The sequence below is a fragment of the Clavelina lepadiformis genome, chromosome 1 (assembly GCF_947623445.1).
Source record: "Clavelina lepadiformis chromosome 1, kaClaLepa1.1, whole genome shotgun sequence".
NCBI classification, from domain to species: domain Eukaryota; kingdom Metazoa; phylum Chordata; class Ascidiacea; order Aplousobranchia; family Clavelinidae; genus Clavelina; species Clavelina lepadiformis.
The window spans coordinates 17942585-17964990 of record NC_135240.1 but is presented as its reverse complement, the minus strand read 5'-3'; the positions used below and the strand labels follow the sequence as shown (position 1 = coordinate 17964990).

The 22406-nt window shown below is 39.2% G+C and overlaps 1 protein-coding gene across 5 annotated transcripts in view; it reads right to left on the bottom strand.

The window, feature by feature from the left end:
* The window catches only part of LOC143458455 (protein-methionine sulfoxide oxidase mical3b-like), an 84394-nt gene extending 77334 nt beyond the window's left edge, over positions 1–7060 (bottom strand). The window contains exons 1-3 of one of the 5 annotated variants that reach the window (XM_076955316.1): positions 6415–6629; positions 6203–6262; positions 2904–3004 (exon numbers count right to left, since the gene is read on the bottom strand). In XM_076955316.1, coding sequence (XP_076811431.1) covers positions 2904–2986 — 83 coding nt within the window. In that variant the 5' untranslated portion in view covers positions 2987–3004; positions 6203–6262; positions 6415–6629. Of the gene's footprint in view, positions 1–2903; positions 3005–6202; positions 6390–6414; positions 6630–6948 lie in introns of those variants that run through there. The other 4 variants (XR_013117674.1, XM_076955317.1, XM_076955318.1 and 1 more) reach the window with 4 other exon arrangements.
* Between the last annotated feature and the right edge of the window lie 15346 nt (positions 7061–22406).

The following is a 22406-nucleotide window of genomic DNA, read 5'->3' as shown; positions in this document are numbered from 1 at the left end:
TCAACTTTTATTTACATTGCCTAAGTTAATCCAAATGGGTTAATGAAACGTCGACGGACAACAAAGTTCTGTATTCAGTAATAGTGCCTTATATTTGATCACTCTTAATTACATGTCGACTTAGCCGACGCAGTGCGCTAAGCACGTAACAACTGAGTCAATAAAGATGGAAAGCACTGCAGACGAAGATTTATGAATGACGAAATTTTTATGTTTGTTCTCACACTCATCTGCCAAACTGCTAGTTTTTCATCCTCTTTCTATGATTTCAGCTGTTTTTACAGAAAGGTGTTTGCCTACTGCCGGTTCATCTTTCTCTCGCCTTTCTTCGATTTTTAATTGATTATTCTTTGTCAGTAATAACTAGGGATGGGCCGATACGAACCCAAACCCGAATACAAAATTACTTATAAATTTACGCACTTTCGTATAAAATTGATGATCTAGTTTCCCGACAATGCTAAACTAGAGTCAGCAGTACTTACAATGAAGGTCGTTTTCCTAACGAATTTGCTTTTTCGATCATTTTTTAAACACGATTTTTCGAAAGAAAGCGATTTGTTTATCGATTACGTCATTTTAGAAGCAAGACTTGACAACTTTTGGAGGAAACTTCATTGTTTGGTTCTAATACGAATAGATTCGGGATTCGTTCGTGTCGACCTTCATGATAATCTTCCTTGCGGCACATCCCTAGTAATAAGCTTGGCTTTAAATTCAATATTTTGTCGTTTTGTAGCTGTCTGCTTTCTTGCAGGTCCTTTTATTTTGTGTAGCACAATTTTCTTTCACTTCTTTCTGAAGTTTGTTGTTTGTCAACCAGTGACCAGGTAAGAATCCATTCCTTCCCGAAATTGGATCTGGCTTCAGACCGCCACTCACTTGCGTTAAGTGGCCATCTAAAATAAGAACCAGAGGTCTTTCTTTCACTAGAACGGTTAACGGTTCATAAAATATGTCGGTTGTCATGTAACCATTTTCGTTTATTCCATAAGACATTTCTGGTAAGGCATTTGCTGTAATCCATGCGCTCTGAAGGTTTTTTCCAGCTAAAATAATTAATGGGTTGAGAACCCTACACGCTGCGTTCCATACTGCAAGAGTATTTGTGTTTTGCTTCCTACTTCACATGTCACTTTATAAGCTGTTTTTCATCGAACACTCATCACTATTACAAGTCACTCGGAAATCCGTTTTCATTGCAGTTCCATATCTGTTCTGCGTGAAGATTCTTTTCCTTGATGATTTTAGCATCACAATCATAAAAGCCAAGATAATGAATGGGTTTGTCATTGCCGATTTCTGAACTGTACTAATTAGATTTGCCTTTTCTAAAGAGATTTTGTTTCGTTGCATTAATGGTTTTACTTAATGTTTTCTTGGCAAATCATCTTTAAACTGGGTTTTAATTCTATAACTTTGGATGTACACTTGTACCATTGACTTTATTTGTTGAACAAATGGGTTAAACCTGAGACTACAAAGCTTGCGAATGTATTGGGCCAACTCAACCAAATTTTCCTGAATGAAGACAGGCTTTCGCCTGCAATGTAGCATCGGTTTTCCCACTTCATGACGTTTTAATCTTTTACGTAAAACACTCTCATTCACGCCATATTTACTATCGATTTTTTTGCGACTTCCTTTCTCTTGCAAAACTTCACTTAAATAGCATTTTCCATGTCCACCTCACTCCACTTTTGCCTGCTTTTTTGAACTTAAGTTTGATAAAAGTTTGCCTTTCTTTACTGGAATAATAGTGTTAGGATAATTCTAGATTATAATGCCCCATTCACAATGATCAGGTGCGACTTAGCTATAGGATCGAATACTCTCAGAATTACTGTATATATTTGATAAATCACCTAATTTGCGCGAACGATTTCACACTACAGTATCAGCAAAATTTATCACACAAATTGACAGTAATTAAGGAACTTATGAAATTACATAACGGAGCTGCTATTGCGAATGTTTGACACATGTTATGTTATTTTGCAACCTAGTTTTTGGTATACATTATGCACACAAAACATCGATAACTATCTTCTTATCTATAGTTCTGAATGCATTCACTGTGTAAACGCAACTGAAATGTGTGCCATCTGCACTCGACTCCTGGCTCACATTGCCAGTTTTCAAAACCAGGCAAAAGCGAATGGTAATGTGACATAATAACCGTCCTTTGATAATTAACCAGTGCTACGACCGTAAATCAAGTATGGAAAGCATGGCAGTAACAATGTTGAACTAAAGTGATATCAAACTGCACAAAGCCCACGAGAAATATCACTTTCATGTCTCATGCAAAAGTAGATCACACACTACGTCAATAAAGTTACAAGCAATTAAGTTTGGGAAAATGTTTTTTTCAAGATAAGTTTGTCGACGACCAATATCAACTATAATAAATAACATTTATACTTTAACTTTCCTTTAACATAAAACAAGACAAAGGGACGATTTTTTTTGTGATTGCTATCGAAAAAAAATGGAAATTGTGCGAAATAGAATCTCAGTATTAAGCAATAATTTGTAATATAAACCTTTGCCAATAAACAAGTTCAGTGATATCACAGTATTATCTAAAATAACATGTGCGGTAGCTGAAAAAGTCAGGTAATTACTCAGTAGGCACAGTCTTGGAAAATTTCATGAATGCGGTTGTCATGCTTTCCCCTATTACCTACTAACTAAGCCGATTGCTTTTTTAAACAGAAGTTTCATTAACAGACAATTTGTTACATACCAGTATGCAACCAACCAAAAAAGGTGTGTTCAAGTGATTTCAAGAAATATTATTGCAGCAACTACAACAACTCTTTATGACGTATATTTGGAAATCATGTTGCACAGTTTTTGAATTAGTTCTATGAAGCAATAATTTCATAGCAACAACTTACATGTCAAACAGAGAATTTACATCCTGTGACGCTTCTCCTGGTTTGGATCCTGCATCCTTTGCTACATTTTCCATAAATTTCATGGCTTATTCCATTCACAACTAAACACAAGTTATTGAGTCAAACAATAGCCTTACTAGTGTAAGTAATTCTTTTGAAATATTGTCATACAACATAATCCTGCATCATAATAAACTGTGCTAACAAAGTAGACCAAAAATTTTCCAATCAGCAGTTGAAGTCTAAATGTTTCCAAGAACATTAGCAGGTAAAAACACTGCATGTCTGCCGGATCGTATACTGGTCTGTTAGTACAAGAACGGCTGTAACCTGTTTGAGATCCAAAGAAAAAGCAAAACAGCTCAGCATTGTGCTGATTGTTCTGATGACCATAGTTAATTGATCAAGGTTGGCTGCCATTGTTATCCACAAACTTGTACAAGTTTTATCAATAACAATGATGAATATGCTCAGATACGGTTACTTGAATAAATTTGTAATGTTTTAGTGCCAGCCCTATTCAAACAAACAACACAGCAAGACCGTAAAATGAAGGGTAAGTTCAAAAACAAGTTGATCTTATATGAAAGAACACTACTCAATGAATATTCTGGTAAAATAGTTTTGAAAAATAATGCTTGGTTAGATATTTATAAGCAAACGTAAATCACAAAATTGGCCTTAATTGTAACGTAGATCAAGGTTCTTGTGATGTCATAGTTAATTACAGACAACAATCAAAAATTCATAAACTTAGCAGTACCTACTGTATATTATGTATGTATCTGTTGCAGATGTATAAATTGCTCTACCTGGCAATAGCTCGATAGGGAACAGCCTATCGCCCAACCAAGGCACCAAGTACAGTATCGGTTTGACAGGCAACCTATGTCATCTAAAGGATACCGTAACTTCACTGACGCAAATGACTGGGCTACCGGATTTTTTATGTTTAAAACGATCTTAATTTATTCAATAGCAATGTTTCATGTTACAAATTTCTTCACATGATGCTTAATTGGACATAAGTTAAACTACTATGACCTGCACTTCTGACTTCAGTTGGCTACCATGCAAGGAAAGCAACAGCAGCAACATGTTGTCAACCAACTTGACTAATCTATGACATAACATGAGCCTTGATCTACGTCACAATGAAGGCCACAAACTAAAACTTATCGGGATTTTCTTTTGCTGATAACTACCTAACCACGAATTCTTTTTCAAAAATACTTTACCAGAATGTTCAGTTAATAGTGTTCTTTCATATAAGATTAAATTGGTTTTGGACTTGCCCCTCAATTTAACATTACAACAACCACGTCTTCAAACTACAGTACCTAGAACAACCAAGTGCATCAATTGACGCATAATTCACATAAAATACAATTCGTTTATTTATTTAGTGAGAAAAACATCCTTGAAGTACAGCCTTCCCTGCCTTTCATCCTTCTAAATGTCCACTGCTCGCAACCATGTGCTACTCTCGAATAAAATCGCTGACTAAGCCCGAATTTCCACAGTGAAGTAGGACGTTGGAGAACAATTATCCCAATACTGTTGTAGTTCTCACAATGCTCAACTACATCTCAGACAATGCTAATTATCACAATGTTCCATTTTCTAACGTTGTTATGATTCTGTAGACTGCAATCACACCTTTCTTCACCTTCACATTCACAATGTGAAATTTTAAGCTGAGTGCGTCATTTGACGCGCTTGGTCGTTCTAGGTAGATATATGCTTAAATCCGCCGTTTTAATCGCAAAACCCCAAAAGCCAGACAAACTGAGCATTGTAAGAAATAAATAATTGTCAAGAAGTTTCACCAGAAAAAGATGACGCACGGCGGAGATAAAAGAAATTGAATACTTGAAATGCATCAATTGAAGCGCTCGGTCGTTCAAGTGATAAAGCATTAGTTTCTAACCTGGAACCCACGGCTCCCTGGGAGGCCACGGAGTAAAAATGTAGGAAGCCATAAGCAAAGAGTACATATAAAATAATCGCACAAATTATTTATCTTATCCTACGTACGTTTATCTTACAACTGGTCGATGAGCTGAGTAGCGCTTATATAGCAAACAGTGCAAAGCTCAGACATAACAAAACAGAGGAAAATCTCCCCAAACCTTACAAGAAGTGACCAAAATGTGCTGGGCAGTTGTGCAACAATAACACAGTAACCATTTTAGTTCTAAGAACTCACAATTTGTTGTCGTTACTTAGTTTGAAATGCACCGAACTACATATGTCTGCTCAAATAAACGTTCTACAAGTGACCTGGAGTGATGTTGTTTCATTAAAAGCATAGGTGTCGATTTCGACACCTTCCGTCGTTAATGGTATAAACTTTGTTCCGTCATTCTAGTGTTATATTATAAAATTGGCGTTTTAACCAAAGGTGCCAAGAAAAAATGCCATTTTACACTTAATATGCTAATAATGCTAGAATAATCAACGCCATACAACAATTTTGAAAAATACAGCAGCTTCAAAAAAAACTGTATGAAAATGTACAAAAATATATTTAAAACCTGGAGTAAGATTAAAAATGGTGAAATAAACGTTTCAAATTTATGCCATACTTAATGAACCTTATGTAGGGCCTGTAGTTTCAAATAAACAAATTGAGTTTATTTAATGTGGCTTGATTTGCTGGTTATATAAAAAAAGAAAAATTGTAAAAACAATATATAACAATATTATATAACAGGGGTGGCCAGACCTGCTTCATGCTCGAGCCGCATATAACATATTTCAGTTTTAAAAGAGCCACAACACAAACACAATAAAAAACACGAATTTATTCACTCACATCGAAGTGTAGCTATTGATTAACATTAGTGCTGCGTGGTGATACTATGAGTCTCCAACTGGGCTTCACCAACTCTTTTTGCAATTATTATTATAACCGTAACCAAGACTTAAAACTAGGTCAGCCCTGACGTACAGCTTCAATCTGACAGTTTACTTAACTACAGTGTACAAGTTAGCGTGCACTTCTGTACAATAATGTACTTTTTGGAGTGTAATTTGATTATTGCTAACAATGAGTCCACTGTTAATACGTGTGATAGAACGCATTGTTTCATAATCTGAACAAACAACTCGTCTAGACCGGGAAAATTGCATGTCTAATTCAACAATGCTAATTCATTAAAGAGCCGCAATCAAATACTCAAAGAGCCGCATGCGGCTCGAGAGTTTGGCCACCCCTGTTAGGCCTATATAACAATATTCTACACTAAAATGTTCCGTTCAGAAAAGGGACAGACTAGCAAATGATGTTAAAATACCTATTCAAGAGTCTGTATTCGAAAGTAGTGTAGTGTAGAAAAGTCCAAAAACAAGTTTGCCTTAAAACAAAGTATAGTTGCCAGTAAACATAATGGTAAAAAATTTTAATCATAAGTAGTGGTTAAGCAGTCATTGCCAAGATCATATAGAAAATTTGGCCTCCTATAACGAAGAGGGTAGTCATTATGATTAAAATGTAAAAACAATTTACCAGATGACTGGGGTATCTATTAGATATGGTATGCAGGTACTGGATTAAGCTAAACGCCAGCAGCCAGACTGAATTGTATTGTACAGTAGGCTAGTATTTACATTAACCAGCACAAATATCTCAACGATGAGCTAGTTCAGGCTTATTTAACACAAATGTTTTGGTTATAAACTAATGTAAGCTTTTGTTATACCCATTACTATTTTCTTTTCAATCACACAAACCACTGCAGTTACGGCTTTATTCAGGTCTTTACAAAAACACTGTTCGCATTTTATCAAAACTTGCTTTGAACAAGTAAAAACAAAGCGACTACACCAGTGCTGCACCAGTTGAGCAATTATATCAAAAAACTAACTAGGCTATAAAGGTTAGCAACCTAACTTTCGCTCCACACAATCAATAGCGATAAATAAATACAGTAGTACAAATACGATACAAGCTAGCAGACATTGTCTGTCAGAAAGTTTCTGCTAGCTTGATGCAGAGGAACTTTTTCTAAACAGCGACAAATAAGCATCAGACTTTTCGTACCTAGAGATTCGTCGTGAAGTTTGTCGGTTATTGTATCAACGAAATTGCTAACAGATTTTTTCTATTCAGTGAGAAATAAGCATGATTTAGTTTAAATATGAGCTTTTTTATGTTAAACTACCGGTACTGTTTTAGGAACAGTCACAATCGCAAAAGTTTTATGATCCAATCTCTGACTTAGAAAATTAGTGTAGGCGGCCCCGTAGGGTTGCCATACCGTCCGGAAAATTCCGGACATGTCCGGAATGTAGGGTTAAATTTTGCGTCCGGGAGGAATTTTAAAAAATGTTCAAATATCCGGAATTTTATGATGGGCGTTTTGGGGGAATTAGAATTGCGGGAATAATCCTGTAAATCAGGGGTGTCCAACACGTGGCACGCGACGTGTCTGACCTAGACCCTAGCCTAGAGATCACCATAGCCTAACCCTAGCCTAGAGATCACCAGAGGTCAAATCAGAAATAGCCCAATAGCCTAGTGAATTCACGACACTATGTTCAAAAATCCACTCCGGTATACAATGGATAGGCAAAGCATTGCTAGTGTGACGTCATATTGACAGACAATGTGTTCATACCTCATTTTTAAAAACCGCTAGTGGGCACTAAAGAGTGTCCGGATTTTAGGCCACGAAAATATGGTAACCCTAGTGTAGGCCCCACATGCCATTTGTGTCAATTAAAAAATAAGAGTTTGTCAAATCTCTTTTGGAACATTTTACCTTCTTTACCAATCTTTTTTTCTTTCCAGCAAACGCGATTGTACAAGATAAACACAAACCAATGTCAAGAAATTCACGACAAGTTTACACAAATGTAGGTTTAATTATAACAATAAAAAATTATTCACCGTGTGTAACAAACGATAAAAGGCAATTTGCAACGTTACAATCTAACGCTACCGTAGTCATAGAGGCCTACAACATTTAAGACTTGTTGAGTTCACAGAAGCCGCTGATACTTTTTACTGTCGCACAAAATTCTACAATTACCTTTCTGAGGAGAATAAGGAGAGAAACCATGAGACTAAGGAAATATTGTATTTTAAATCAGACACGTCAAAATTCAGACGCGGGCCGCAGGTTTTCAACCTCTGTTTTTAAGAGTAGGCTATAAGGAAAGGTGGGCAGTCGGTACTTTGAAAGTACCGTCGGTAACTGTAACGGTCACGGCAATTGGTAAAAAATGTACCGACGGTTCTGGCATTCGGCACTATTTCAAAAAAGTAATTCGGTACTTTGTCGGTACCGGTACTTTTTGTGTAAAAGATGCTGCTGCAAGTGGTCAAAACAATATAATGAGACTCCAGGTCAAAACATATGTGATGTTAATCGCTTGTGATTTTACTTGACATTTGTAGATTACAAAAGATCAACAGATGCTAAAATTAGTATTAAGGACTAATTAAAATGTATTTTTGAAAACATACTTGTTAAAATTTTAAAATTATCATGTGAGGAGTAGCGAGTACTGAGACCGACTGAAATTTCTTGAAAAAAGTAATTCGGTACTTTTTTCCAAAATACTGACGGTATCGATACTGAAAAAGTACCGTGGTGCAGTAATTCAGTACTATGGTACTGCCCACCTATGGCTATAAGTCTTCATAAAGGAAATTAGAAAATTGTGTAGAAACGACAAGAATGACGATCTACATTGACCCCGTCACCGTCAGTACACTCTTTCTAAAAGTACTGGATTACTTTACAATTTAGGCCTATTGCCAATTTTAGCGCTTTTTGTTCTTTTTTAATCAGAAAATGTCTACTAAAGTCGCAAAGAGTGCGTTTACAAATTTTTTGACTGGAAGTGACTTTTAGCGGGGGTCATAATATCGGCAACAATTGCACTTGCAACACGATCCGCTATACAGAAAGTACCGTTACCGAGTAGGCAACCGGCAAAGTACAGAACAACTTTTTTGAAATTTTACCGAATACCAGAACCGTCTGTAGGACTTTTTTTGCCAAGTACCGTTACCGACGGTACTTTCAAAGTACCGACTATACCCACTTCTGAAAAATTTGACTCAAACCGGGTCTGTATTTCGTGACAGCTGCACACCGGAGATAAATTTTAGGTAAATTTTTTGCGTATTTTTTTTATTGGCGCACAAGAGGCATGTACTCAATAACACAACCCCCAACAATAATAGAAAGAAAGAAATTGCAAAGGGGCGACAAAACGATACTTAAATGCACATGGAAAGGGGGAAAAGTAAGGAGGGATAGTTACAAGGGGGATTCAAAGATAAGGTGACCCTGGAATGGTGTAGGCTACAGTGTTTGTGAATATCATTAGTATTTAAAAAAACTATTCGACTCCGATTCCAACAAACGAGTTAGGTCATTAGGTGGTCGCTATAAGTGGGGTTAAAGATTTGTAGGTGTGACCAAAGTGATTCGAGTTCATGCTTATAAGAGCCATTGTTTCGATCCCCCAACGGAGATTTTGCATGAGCTACTTTTTAATTGATGATCTCAAAGAGGGTAAACTAAAGGTTTTGTCTTGGAAGCAAATATCGTTCAGAGTCTGAACATAGTCTGAACTTCAGACTATGTTTTGAAATATGTTGTTTGGCAATGATGATGTAGGTGTAGAACATCTTTCAGTTGGTTAAATCGTTCCATAATATACATTAGTTTAAGGGTCTGTTGCCGATTAGCCAAGAGAAGATAAGGACCAGAATGTTTTTTTGTGGGGGGGGTCTTTGGCGTAAATTGGGAGTTCACTGTATTTTATCTAGCGTTGGTATAATGGTCAAGTTTTCCCGCGCGTCCATTCTTTTAAAGTAACATAATGTTTCCTGATTATTTTAAAAATGTGGTTAAAGAAGCGTGATTGGCTGGAAGGGTGGAGGATGTTGTTGTTTATTGGGAGACGAAGGAGTTTGAGAGTTGATGACAAATCTCAACTTCGGTTGAGGCGTGTTTTTCACCAAGTGGTGAGTCTTCTATTTTTTTGCAATTATCGGCAAATGGTTTTATGCAATTTGTTTGCATATAGAGGCACGTCGGTAATGTCATATCCACCGTATAGTCTACACCTCTGTAATATTTTATAGCTTACAAATGAGTTGGGATACTTAAGGATTGAACTTTGAACGATTATATTTATTTTGTGGACGATACCGGGTTGCAAATTTTGGGAAAATGCGTCTTGCGATAAAATAATGAAGATTTTGGTTTCAACAAGGACGCTCTTGGCGTCTATTTAGAGTTGACGTAAATGACGTAAAACGTAAAACTTATGCTTTTAATTTTTTATGGGATCGGTCCAGCCTGAATCTGACTTTATATTGCCAAGTGTAGTAGGCCTACTAAATAAATTCAAGTGCGCTCTACGCTAGACCATCCAGTGCCTTTAATGGGGATACGACCTACCAGAACCAAATTGTTAAAATTTAAGACGCTTTCGACGTGAGCCCTCGTAATCGCTTGCATGTTTACTGGCCGGGTTGGATCTCACATTTGCTAAATACCATTGTGGTCATATGTACTTGATGCGTTGCTCGTCTCTACACCATGTGAGCAATCAAAAGCCGTGTCACTCGAAAAAAGCTGTCTACTTTAGGTGATCATGTCTATAATTTTTTTTCGTTGCTCATTTAACCTAGACATATAGAAAATATACATGTGAAAAAATTATCCATAAGGAAAGGGGTAACTTGTCCATGAGAGGTTTGTTTCGCTGAATATATGGACAATGAACAGTGATTTGTTACTACTTTTTGTACTTATTTTTATTTGTGTTTTTCTGCGTTTCAATAAAGTATATACTATATAGCCTATTGCACAAGACAGGCAACATACAAGGACATTACACTGGTCAAAAAAAAAGAATTTTTTTTGCTTGCATGAATCCGAATCTGAGCTCAGATCTCCTCTATGACATCACGTATTTCTGCAATCCCCATGTACCATGTTGATGGATTACACAACATTTGCTCCTTCACTCGCGAATTTGACACCGCATGATGATCCACAAAAGCAGCTTCAAAAGAATAGTTTTTTAAACTAGATTCGCAAAATGTAAACAAGGAATCGAATATCGTTTATGGCGCCGAAGAGGCTTGCGAGACTGCAGCTCTTGCTTTAACGAGAAGTAACCACGAAGTTAGAAAAATAGCTGTTTCGAGACAAAGTAGTAGGTGTCAGATAGCATGAATTTCGCTACTTGTGGGAATCTTGTAAACCGCATTTGTTATGATATGAGTAAGACCATCGTTAATACATATTGGACCACTTCCATACTGGTTATCTTTAGCCCACCCAGTTTTGTCTTAGACGGTTTCCATAATTTCCTGATAAGACTTCTGTGTAAGACACTGGCAAAATAATTTGTAAAAGGGTCTTGTTATCTATTTTTGGCCACCCTGATGGAGGCATTCATCAGTACAGCACGTGTTACATTTTGCGTCGTTATATATGTAAGAGAGACCAGCTTGCTATATATTACTTCAATGCCAGTGATTTTATATTTAGGTAATTTGGTCTAATGTGTAATAACTAAAGGTTCAGTTTGTGGGCAGGTTTTAGACTTTTTTGTTATTAGCCAAATACTGATCGAGTTTCTCTGTATTGTCAGTCCGAATTGAACGATCTGATCCGAGATTTAAATTTTCCAAAGCAATCTACTGAACTCCTGGCTTCCAGGCTACAAGAGAAACATCTTCTAAAACCTGGTACAATAGCTTCATTTTATCGTGACAAAGAGGCGAAATTGAGAAAGTACTTCAACTCTGATGTCTAACTTTTTTAATGCACAGATGTTGAGTTATTCTTGCTATGGTTTTGCCTGCGTATCATTCAAGTGACTGAAGACTTTTTATTGATAGCTTGAAAAGAAGCCTAAAGTGTGTCTTACTCCATAATGGGAACAAGTATGGATCCATACCTGTTGGACACTCTGTATCCCTGAAGGAGAACTACGCAAACATTAAAGGTTGTGCTGGAAAGATTAAAATACTGCCATCACCAGTGGTTGGTATAGGTTTGTTTTAAAATGGTGAATAACCTATTGGGACAACAAGGAGGTTACACCAAATATCCCTGCTTCTTATGCTACTGGGATAGTAGAGCCAACGAAGAGCATTGGGTAAGAAAAGAATGACCACCAACAAATACAATAAGACCTGGAGATAAGAATATCACAAACAACCGGCTGGTTGATCGGAAGAACGTCACTCTACCACCATTGCACATCAAACTTGGACTAATAGAGAAGTTTGTCAAAGCACTAGATCGTTCTGGAGACTGTTTTGGCTAGATATGCTCCAAATGTCCTGGTGTCAGCTATGAGAAGAAAAAGTAGGGATATTTGACGGGCCTCAGATAAGAATGTTGCTCAGGGACCATCATTTTGTGACTACAATGACGGCCATTGAGGCTCGAACTTGGAATGCATTTGGAATGTTATTCATAACTTCCTTGGGAATAAGAAAGCTGACAATTATAGAGAGATGGTGCTGGAGCTTCTCTTCAGCCTGCACGAACTTTGGAGTAGGATGAGCATTAGAGTACACTTCTTGCACAGCCACCTTAACGAGTTTCCCCGAGAACCTTGGAGACGTAAGTGAGGAGCAGGACATCAAAGTGATGGAAGAACGTTACCAAGGTCGATGGAACTGCAACATGATGGTAGATTACTGCTGGAGTTTGATGAGAGATATCCCGTATGCAGTTCAAAAGAGATCCGCTACGAAAATAAAATTTATAATGTCTTAAAGTAACTGTGTTTGTACCAAGATATGCTTTGGGTTTTTACAGCAATCCAGATCCCTTTGAAGTGACAGTAAAACTTCTTGCATTTCTTTCATCTGTTTAGTTTAAATATGCAAATTGAATTCTGTGAGAAAGACACATAACTAAGAAAAGATTAGCTTTTCAGTATTTCCTAACCTGTCATGAGCATAATGCTCCAAATTGTATTTTTTTAAATATATTTTGCGTTTGTACACTGCCGTCAATAATGATGGAAAAGGGTGCAAGCATAAAAGTAGTTTTGGAAATGCATTCGTAAGGGAATAGCTGCCTTCCTCCGCAAACATTATTCCATATATGGATGTTGAAACGCAACACAAATTTTTTAACCGTATTCAAAAAACATCATTAAAAAAAGAAAATTTTTCATATCTCAAAAACGTGTTGTGATTAGAAAAAATAACACCAGATTTTGATTCAGCGCCGACAATAAATTGTCGAAAATCCATTGAAAAACTCCATGCAAGAAAAATCGTGTTGACCAGTGAACGGGGCAGAGAAAAGGTCTCACGTCACAATGAAAGCCAAAAACTGAGATTTTTTGCGATTTTCTTTTGCCGATAACTACCTAACCACGAATTATTTTTCAAAAATACTTGACCAGAATGTTCAGCTAATAGTGTTTTTTCATATATGATCAACTTGTTTTTGGACTTGCCCATTACATATTAGTGGCTTTATTTGCTAAAACTTTGCGATTTCCATGATTTTCTTGGACGTTTCACGGAATGGTTAAAAAGTGTGTTAGACGTTATACTACTATAAGAGTACTATCTTATAGTAGTCTATGGCAGGGGTGCCCAAACTATGGTCCATGGACCAACTGCGGCCTTGCACCTTTGTATTATTGGCCCATAGCCATCATCGAGCTCACACGTAACTTCGTATCAAAGATAAAGAGATACGAAACAAACGTTTGAAGCTTAAATCTAACAAACTTTGTTCCATAAAACTATTCAACTTCAAACTATTCAAATGTAAATTATTTTTCTAAACATTTAGCGGTAATAATTAATTTGTATTCGTTAATTGTAAGGTGACCTAAATTACGTTACGTTGTTGAACAGATAATGCGTAGATAGTTAAAAATTATGTATCACAAGAACTACACAATCATTTCACAAAATAACAGTAATTTCTTATGGTCCCACCTATCACGAGACACTGTAGTGCCTGTACACTGCAGTTAACTGTCAAGTGCTGTTATGTGTTACATCAAATACGGCAGACCCAAAGGAACTTTTCCAGTCCATGTAGGCTACATAAAGCAAAAATCTTCATTGTTATATAAACCTTAATCAAAATATATTGAGAACCAGAATGACTGACAAGAATTTATGTGACGAATTTCGCATCGCATCAATGCTCCCATGAAGAACATTGAAATATTGTGATTTGGTTTATTAAACGTTCTCAACAACTAAGACACGCTTAATAATAAAATAAAAAAAATGCTCGTAAAAAAATACGGGTTTTTATCGGAACGAGAAAATACACATTCTGGATTAGAGAATTGTGTGATTGAGTTCGCTGAGGTTCGGTTTATACATCATGTCACAACATTTAAAATAACATGGGTGATATCTATTGTCTACGAATTGGAACGAGAACTCGGTACAATTGCATCGTATTAAAGCTCCATTGCATTCCTCGCAGTATACCGGTTCTTCGAGTTGTGGGGTTTCTTTCGCTGGGTCGTTGCTTCTCCTGACTTGAACATAATTCTTGCACACACATCGGAATTCTGTAAATTCGTCTATTGGCAACTCGGCAAAGTCATAGGCCATATGATCTATCTTACTTCTTTGTGTTTCCTGTTTTTCTTGGTTTTCTGTTGAGTCCCCGCTGATATCCTTTCTCTTGTTCCCTCGGTTCGCATTAGAGTTGAGCTCCGGGCTCTCTTCCCGTGGAGTCCTTGTTTTTGCTCGGCTCCTATCCCAGGCGCTCTTCTCCTTCGCTCCACGTCGCGGCTCATGTACTTTTCGTTGTATTTCCTGTTTCTTCTGGTTTTCTGTTGAGTCCACGTTCATGTCGTTTCTTTTGTTTTTTCGTGTTTTCTGCTGTTCTGGGGTTGGTTCGTGACTGGGGCTCTCCTTTGGTGGATTCTCCTCTGTTGGCCGGCTGGTCTCTGCGTTGTGGGCACTCTTTTCCTCGACCATTTCCGATATCTCTTTTCTCTTGGGGCATTCTTTGAACTTGTGACCCTGTTCGGTGCAATAAGAACATGTTTGAACCTGTCCGTCGTAACTCACCGCACATCGAATCTTTCCCAAGTACAAGTATGAGGGGAGTTGAAGTTGTTCCGTCATTTGTTTGTGTACTTTATAAATCCTTCTGCCATCTTTGATTCCGTGTTTGTCCTTTCCCAGCTGGGCTGGGCCTTTGATTTCAAATTTCGCAAGGATTTTGTCCAAATGTCGTTGCGGGTAATCGATTGGCACCCATCTGATGGTGAGATCCGTTCTGTCGTCTCCATGAGCTGTGGCAGATTTCACTTCTGGTAGCTTCCGAAATATATCTGCTAAGCGTATTGCATTTTTTTTGCTTTCTATCGTTATATTTACCACGTTCCCTGGTTTTTGGATGATCCCTTCAATGTAGCTAAGCGGTATTTGGGTTTCCTTTATCAGTTTGTAGATATCCTCCCTCTTACTTTCGTTTGCTAACTGGATTGTCACTTCTCGGTGGTTGCTGTACTCAGCCGCAATGTCATTGTTCCATTGTCGCTTCACTCGGTCTGCATATGTGAGATGCGTGGCCATTCTTCACTTATACTTTCTGACGTTTGTTCTCCGCACTTCACTTCTTCATGGCTTCTTGACGGCTTTCTTATTTCCTTTGCTGGAAACCATTTTCTTGTTATTGCTGTTGTGCGTTGTTGTGAAGAACATTGAAATATTGTGATTTGGTTTATTAAACGTTCTCAAAAGGTTAAGATACGCTTAATAATAATAAAATGAAAAAAAAAGTCGTATAAAGTTCGCAAAAACACAAGTTTCTCCAAAATTCAAAATAGCCACAAAGTGTTTCTAAGGCACTGCATTTCATAAGTTGAAGCACGTAAATGTTACAGTCTTTAATTTATAGTGACATCTAGGTGTTTGGTTTTAGGTTCGTAAGTCATTTCACATCCTTCACATTTGAACGGCTTAAGTCTGTTGTCGACACGTATTATCGAAAAAGAGGTGCAAGCACAACGCATAAAAGCTGCTATACAACCTTTACAGTTACTCGGCTCTTTAAAATTCGGAATTGTTCGTGATGAGCTCTTGTTTCTTCTGATTCGAGTGAGCGCTCCGCATGAGCAGGGGATCATGCGTGTCAGGTTCGCTGGAAATGGGGAGGCATCGAATGGGATTTGTCCATCCATAAACCCTCGTTCTTCGGGTTGTTCTTGTTCTCGTTCTTCGGCTGGTTGTTCGTCTGAGTTTCCGCTTATGTTCTTTCTCTTGTTGCCTCGGCTCTCGCTTTGGTCTTGCTCCAAGGGTCGCTCCGAGGCTCGCTCATCGGGTTCCAGCTCTGGGCTTTTTTCTAGTGAAGGCTCCGCTCCCTTTCGGCTCTTCTCCTTGTCCTTGGTGCTCTTTTCTCGTAGCAGTTCGATTGTTTCTGCCAGGGCAGAAAACACTTTTTGACTTTCGCTGGGGGGTGGCTCTGGTTCCTCCTCTTCTGATTCCACATTCCGAGTTGTCGTCATCGGTACATCTTGGTTGTCCGCATCTCTGTCGCCAGTCCGCATTCTCTTTGGGCAGTCTCTAAATTTGTGCCCTTGTTCTGTGCAAAAGGAGCATGTTTCAATTTGACCATTATAACTTACTGCGCATCTGATTTTTCCCAGGTACAAGTACGATGGGAGTTGGTGTCGTTTCATTGTTTCTTTGTTTACTCTATAAATTCTTCTTCCATCTCTGATTCCGTGTTTGTCCTTTCCCAGCTGGGCTGGGCCTTTGATTTCATATTCTGCAAGGATGTTGTCCAGATGTCGTTGCGGGTAATCGATTGGCACCCATCTGATGGTGAGGTCTGTTCTGTCGTCTCCATGAGCTGTGGCGTATTTCACTTCTGGTAGGTTCCGAAAAATATCTGCAAAGCGTATTGCATTTTTCTTGCTTTCAATCGTTATATTTACCACGTTTCCTGGTTTTTGGATGATCCCTTCAATGTAGCTAAGCGGTATTTGGGTTTCTTTTATCAGTTTGTAGATGTCTTCTCTCTTACTGTCGTTTGCTAACTGGATCGTCACTTCTCGATGGTTGCTGTATTCAGCCGCGATGTCGTTGCGCCATTGTCGCTTCACGCGGTCTGCATATGTGAGATGCGTGGCCATTCTTCACTTATACTTTTAGACGTTTAGTTCTCCGCACTTCACTTCTTCATTTCTTTACTTCTTGACGGCTTTCTTATTTCCTTTGCTGGAAACCATGTTGTTGTTGTTGTGCATGTGCATTGTTGTTGTGCATCCAATGCACAGAACATTGAAATATTGTGATTTGGTTTATTAAACGTTCTCAATAGGTTAAGATACGCTTAATAATAATAAATGAAAAAAAAAGGTCGTATAAAGTTCGCAAAAACACAAGTTTCTCCAAAATTCAAATTAGACACAAAGAGTTTCTAAGGCACTGCATTTCATAAGTTGAAGCACATAAATGTTACAGTCTTTAATTTATAGTGACATCTAGGTGTTTGGTTTTTGGTTCGTAAGTCATTTCATATCCTTCACATTTGAACGGCTTAAGTCTGTTGTCGACACGTATTATCGAAAAAGAGGTGCAAGCACAACGCATAAAAGCTGCTATACAACCTTTACAGTTACTCGGCTCTTTAAAATTCGGAATTGTTCGTGATGAGTTCCTGTTTCTTCTGATTCGAGTGTGCGCTCCGCATGAGCAGGGGATCATGCGTGTCAGGTTCGCTGGAAATGAGGAGGCATCGAATGGGATTTGTCCATCCATAAACCCTCGTTCTTCGGGTTGTTCTTGTTCTCGTTCTTCGGCTGGTTGGTCGTCTGAGTTTCCGCTTATGTTCTTTCTCTTGTTGCCTCGGCTCTCGCTTTGGTCTCGCTCCAAGGGTCGCTCCGAGGCTCGCTCATCGGGTTCCAGCTCCGGGCTTTTTTCTAGTGAAGGCTCCGCTCCCGTTCGGCTCTTCTCCTTGTCCTTGGTGCTCTTTTCTCGTAGCAGTTCGATTGTTTCTGCCAGGGCAGAAAACACTTTTTGACCTTCGCTGGGGGGGGGCTCTGGTTTCTCCTCTTCTGATTCCACATTCCGAGTTGTCGTCATCGGTACATCTTGGTTGTCCGCATCTCTGTCGCCAGTCCGCATTCTCTTTGGGCAGTCTCTAAATTTGTGCCCTTGTTCTGTGCAAAAGGAGCATGTTTCAATTTGACCATCATAACTCACCGCGCATCTGATTTTTCCCAGGTACAAGTACGATGGGAGTTGGTGTCGTCCCATTGTTTCTTTGTTTACTCTATAAATTCTTCTTCCATCTCTGATTCCGTGTTTGTCCTTTCCCAGCTGGGCTGGGCCTTTGATTTCATATTCTGCAAGGATGTTGTCCAGATGTCGTTGCGGGTAGTCGATTGGCACCCATCTGATGGTGAGGTCTGTTCTGTCGTCTCCATGAGCTGTGGCGTATTTCACTTCTGGTAGGTTCCGAAAAATATCTGCAAAGCGTATTGCATTTTTCCTGCTTTCAATCGTTATATTTACCACGTTTCCTGGTTTCTGGATGATCCCTTCAATGTAGCTTAGCGGTATTTGGGTTTCTTTTATCAGTTTGTAGATGTCTTCTCTCTTACTGTCGTTTGCTAACTGGATCGTCACTTCTCGATGGTTGCTGTATTCAGCCGCGATGTCGTTGCGCCATTGTCGCTTCACGCGGTCTGCATATGTGAGATGCGTGGCCATTCTTCACTTATACTTTTAGACGTTTAGTTCTCCGCACTTCACTTCTTCATTTCTTTACTTCTTGACGGCTTTCTTATTTCCTTTGCTGGAAACCATGTTGTTGTTGTTGTGCATTGAACATTGAAATATTGTGTTTTGGTTTATTAAACGTTTCTTAATACATTGTTAAGGCACGTTTAATAAAAGAGAGAAAAAAAAATGATCGTATAAACAGGGGACACAGAAAAACTAAACACGAGTACTTCGATGTTCGGAATAGACGCAAATTACAGTAAGGCAATGCATTTCGTGAGTTTGAACCAGGATTCGTTCTAGAACTGAAAACACATAGAGGTTTACAATCTTTAGTTTACAGTGACATTAAGGTGTTCGGTATTTGGTTCGTAAGTCATTTCACATCCTTTGCACTGGAACGACTTAAGTCTGTTGTTGATTCGTATTACGGCGAATGAGGTACAGGCACATCGCATAAAGGCTGCCGTACAACCTTTACAGTAGTTCGGTTCTTTAAAATTCGGGATTGTTCTTGATGAGCTCTTGTTTCTCCGGATTCGGTTGTGCTGTCCGCATGAGCAGGGGATCATGCGTGTTAGGTTCGGTGGGAGATCGGAAGCATCGTATGGAATTTGTCCGTCCATAAATCCCTGTGCTTCGGGTTCTTCTGGTTGTTCGTCTGATTCTCCACTTCTATTCTTTCTTTTGTTTCCACGGCTATCACTTTGGTCTCGCTCCAAGGGTCGTTCCGAGGATCGCTCATCGGGGTCTAACTGCGGGCTTTCTTCCAGTGGGGTTTCCGCTCCCGCTCGGCTCTTCTCCGTATCCTTGGTGCACTTTCCTCGTAGTATTTTGATTGTTCCTGCCAAGGCAGAAAATACTTTTTTACTATCGCTGGGGGGTGGTGGTGATCCCTCCCCGTCGGCTTTTACTGTCTGAGCGGTCGTCATCGGGGTATCTCGTTCGTCTCGTTCGCCTTCTCGCCTTCTCTTTGGGCACTCCTTGAATTTATGTCCTTGTTCTGTACAGAAGGAGCATGTTTGAATTTGTCCGAAATAGCTTACCGCGCATCTGATTTTTCCCAGGTACAGGTACGATGGGAGTTGGTGTCGTTCCAACGTTTTCTTGTTCACTTTGTAGATCCTCCTTCCATCTTTGATGCCGTATTTATCGACGCCCAAACGTGCTGGGCCTTGAATTTCATATTCTGCAAGGATTGCATCGATGTGTTTCTGTGGGTAGTGGATCGGTACCCATCTGATCGTGAGATCTATCCTTTCATCTCCGTGGGCTATGGCATACTTTACTTCCGGCCTCTTTCGAAGTAATTCTGCAAGTCTAATAGCATTGTTTTTTCGGTCTAGCGTAATATTTACCATGTTTCCCGGTCTCTGAATTATTCCTTCGATGTAATCAAAGGATATCTTGGATTCTTTTAGCATCTTGTAGATGTCTTCCCTCTTGCTATCGTTGGTCAATTGGATGGTCACCTCGCAATGGTTGCTGTATTCTTCAGCCACATCATTGTTCCATTGTCTTTTGACTCTGTCTGCGTAGGTGAGGGTTTCGGCCATTCTTCACCTATGCTTCACAGAGATCTAATTCTTCACTTTTTCTTGGCACCTTTCTTCACTTCTTGACGGCTTTCTTATTTCCTTTGCTGGAAACCATGTTGTTGTTGTTGTGCATTGAACATTGAAATATTGTGTTTTGGTTTATTAAACGTTTCTTAATACATTGTTAAGGCACGTTTAATAAAAGAGAGAAAAAAAATGATCGTATAAACAGGGGACACAGAAAAACTAAACACGAGTACTTCGATGTTCGGAATAGACGCAAATTACAGTAAGGCAATGCATTTCGTGAGTTTGAACCAGGATTCGTTCTAGAACTGAAAACACATAGAGGTTTACAATCTTTAGTTTACAGTGACATTAAGGTGTTCGGTATTTGGTTCGTAAGTCATTTCACATCCTTTGCACTGGAACGACTTAAGTCTGTTGTTGATTCGTATTACGGCGAATGAGGTACAGGCACATCGCATAAAGGCTGCCGTACAACCTTCACAGTAGTTCGGTTCTTTAAAATTCGGGATTGTTCTTGATGAGCTCTTGTTTCTCCGGATTCGGTTGTGCTGTCCGCATGAGCAGGGGATCATGCGTGTTATGTTCGGTGGGAGATCGGAAGCATCGTATGGAATTTGTCCGTCCATAAATCCCTGTGCTTCGGGTTCTTCTGGTTGTTCGTCTGATTCTCCACTTCTATTCTTTCTTTTGTTTCCACGGCTATCACTTTGGTCTCGCTCCAAGGGTCGTTCCGAGGATCGCTCATCGGGGTCTAACTGCGGGCTTTCTTCCAGTGGGGTTTCCGCTCCCGCTCGGCTCTTCTCCGTATCCTTGGTGCACTTTCCTCGTAGTAGTTCGATTGTTCCTGCCAAGGCAGAAAATACTTTTTTACTATCGCTGGGGGGTGGTGGTGATCCCTCCCCGTCGGCTTTTACTGTCTGAGCGGTCGTCATCGGGATATCTCGTTCGTCTCGTTCGCCTTCTCGCCTTCTCTTTGGGCACTCCTTGAATTTATGTCCTTGTTCTGTACAGAAGGAGCATGTTTGAATTTGTCCGAAATAGCTTACCGCGCATCTGATTTTTCCCAGGTACAGGTACGATGGGAGTTGGTGTCGTTCCAACGTTTTCTTGTTCACTTTGTAGATCCTCCTTCCATCTTTGATGCCGTATTTATCGACGCCCAAACGTGCTGGGCCTTGAATCTCATATTCTGCAAGGATTGCATCGATGTGTTTCTGTGGGTAGTGGATCGGTACCCATCTGATCGTGAGGTCTATCCTTTCGTCTCCGTGGGCTATGGCATACTTTACTTCCGGCCTCTTTCGAAGTAATTCTGCAAGTCTTATAGCATTGTTTTTTCGGTCTAACGTAATATTTACCATGTTTCCCGGTTTCTGAATTATTCCGTCGATGTAATCAAGCGATATCTTGGTTTCTTTTAGCATCTTGTAGATGTCTTCCCTCTTGCTATCATTTGTCAATTGGATGGTCACCTCGCAATGGTTGCTGTATTCTTCAGCCACATCATTGTTCCAATGTCTTTTAACTCTGTCTGCGTAGGTGAGGGTTTCGGCCATTCTTCACCTATGCTTCCCAGAGACCTAAATCTTCACTTTTTCTTTGCACCTTTCTTCACTTCTTCAATACCATTTCTTATTTCCTTTGCTGGAAACCATGTTGTTGTTGTTGTTGTGCATGTGCTGAACATTGAACATTGAAATATTGCCATCCTTTATTCGCCCATTTTGCAATGAAATCATTGAAATAATTCTTCTAATGCCTTTTTTTAATATAGCGCTGGGCCTTGCGTTTGTGGTACCTGTTAGAGTTGTAGGGGCAAGCCAGTCGTTACATTAGTGTGAATTTTTTATTGTTTTGGGCGATATTTTTCTCGGCCTACTATTTAACATTTTCAGTTAGAAAATGAATCTTGCCGCTAATACCTTTGTTAATGGTCTTTACGATATTTATTGCGTTGTAGGCAAAGCAGCATTTTCACATATAGTGAGTGGCCCGACACTGGTTAACTTTTTAGCACATGACCCTCAGTAGAAAAAATTTGGACAATCCTGATCTATGATTAGACCAACCAAAGGCCAGCATGGCTGGTGTTGTATATCACTACCGGAGATTGCCCTAGTCAATGGCTGTTAAAAACTTACAGGTCGCTTTGTTGGTTAGGCTAAAATGTAATTGAAATCTGATGAAATTTGAATTTTTTGGCCTAAAATT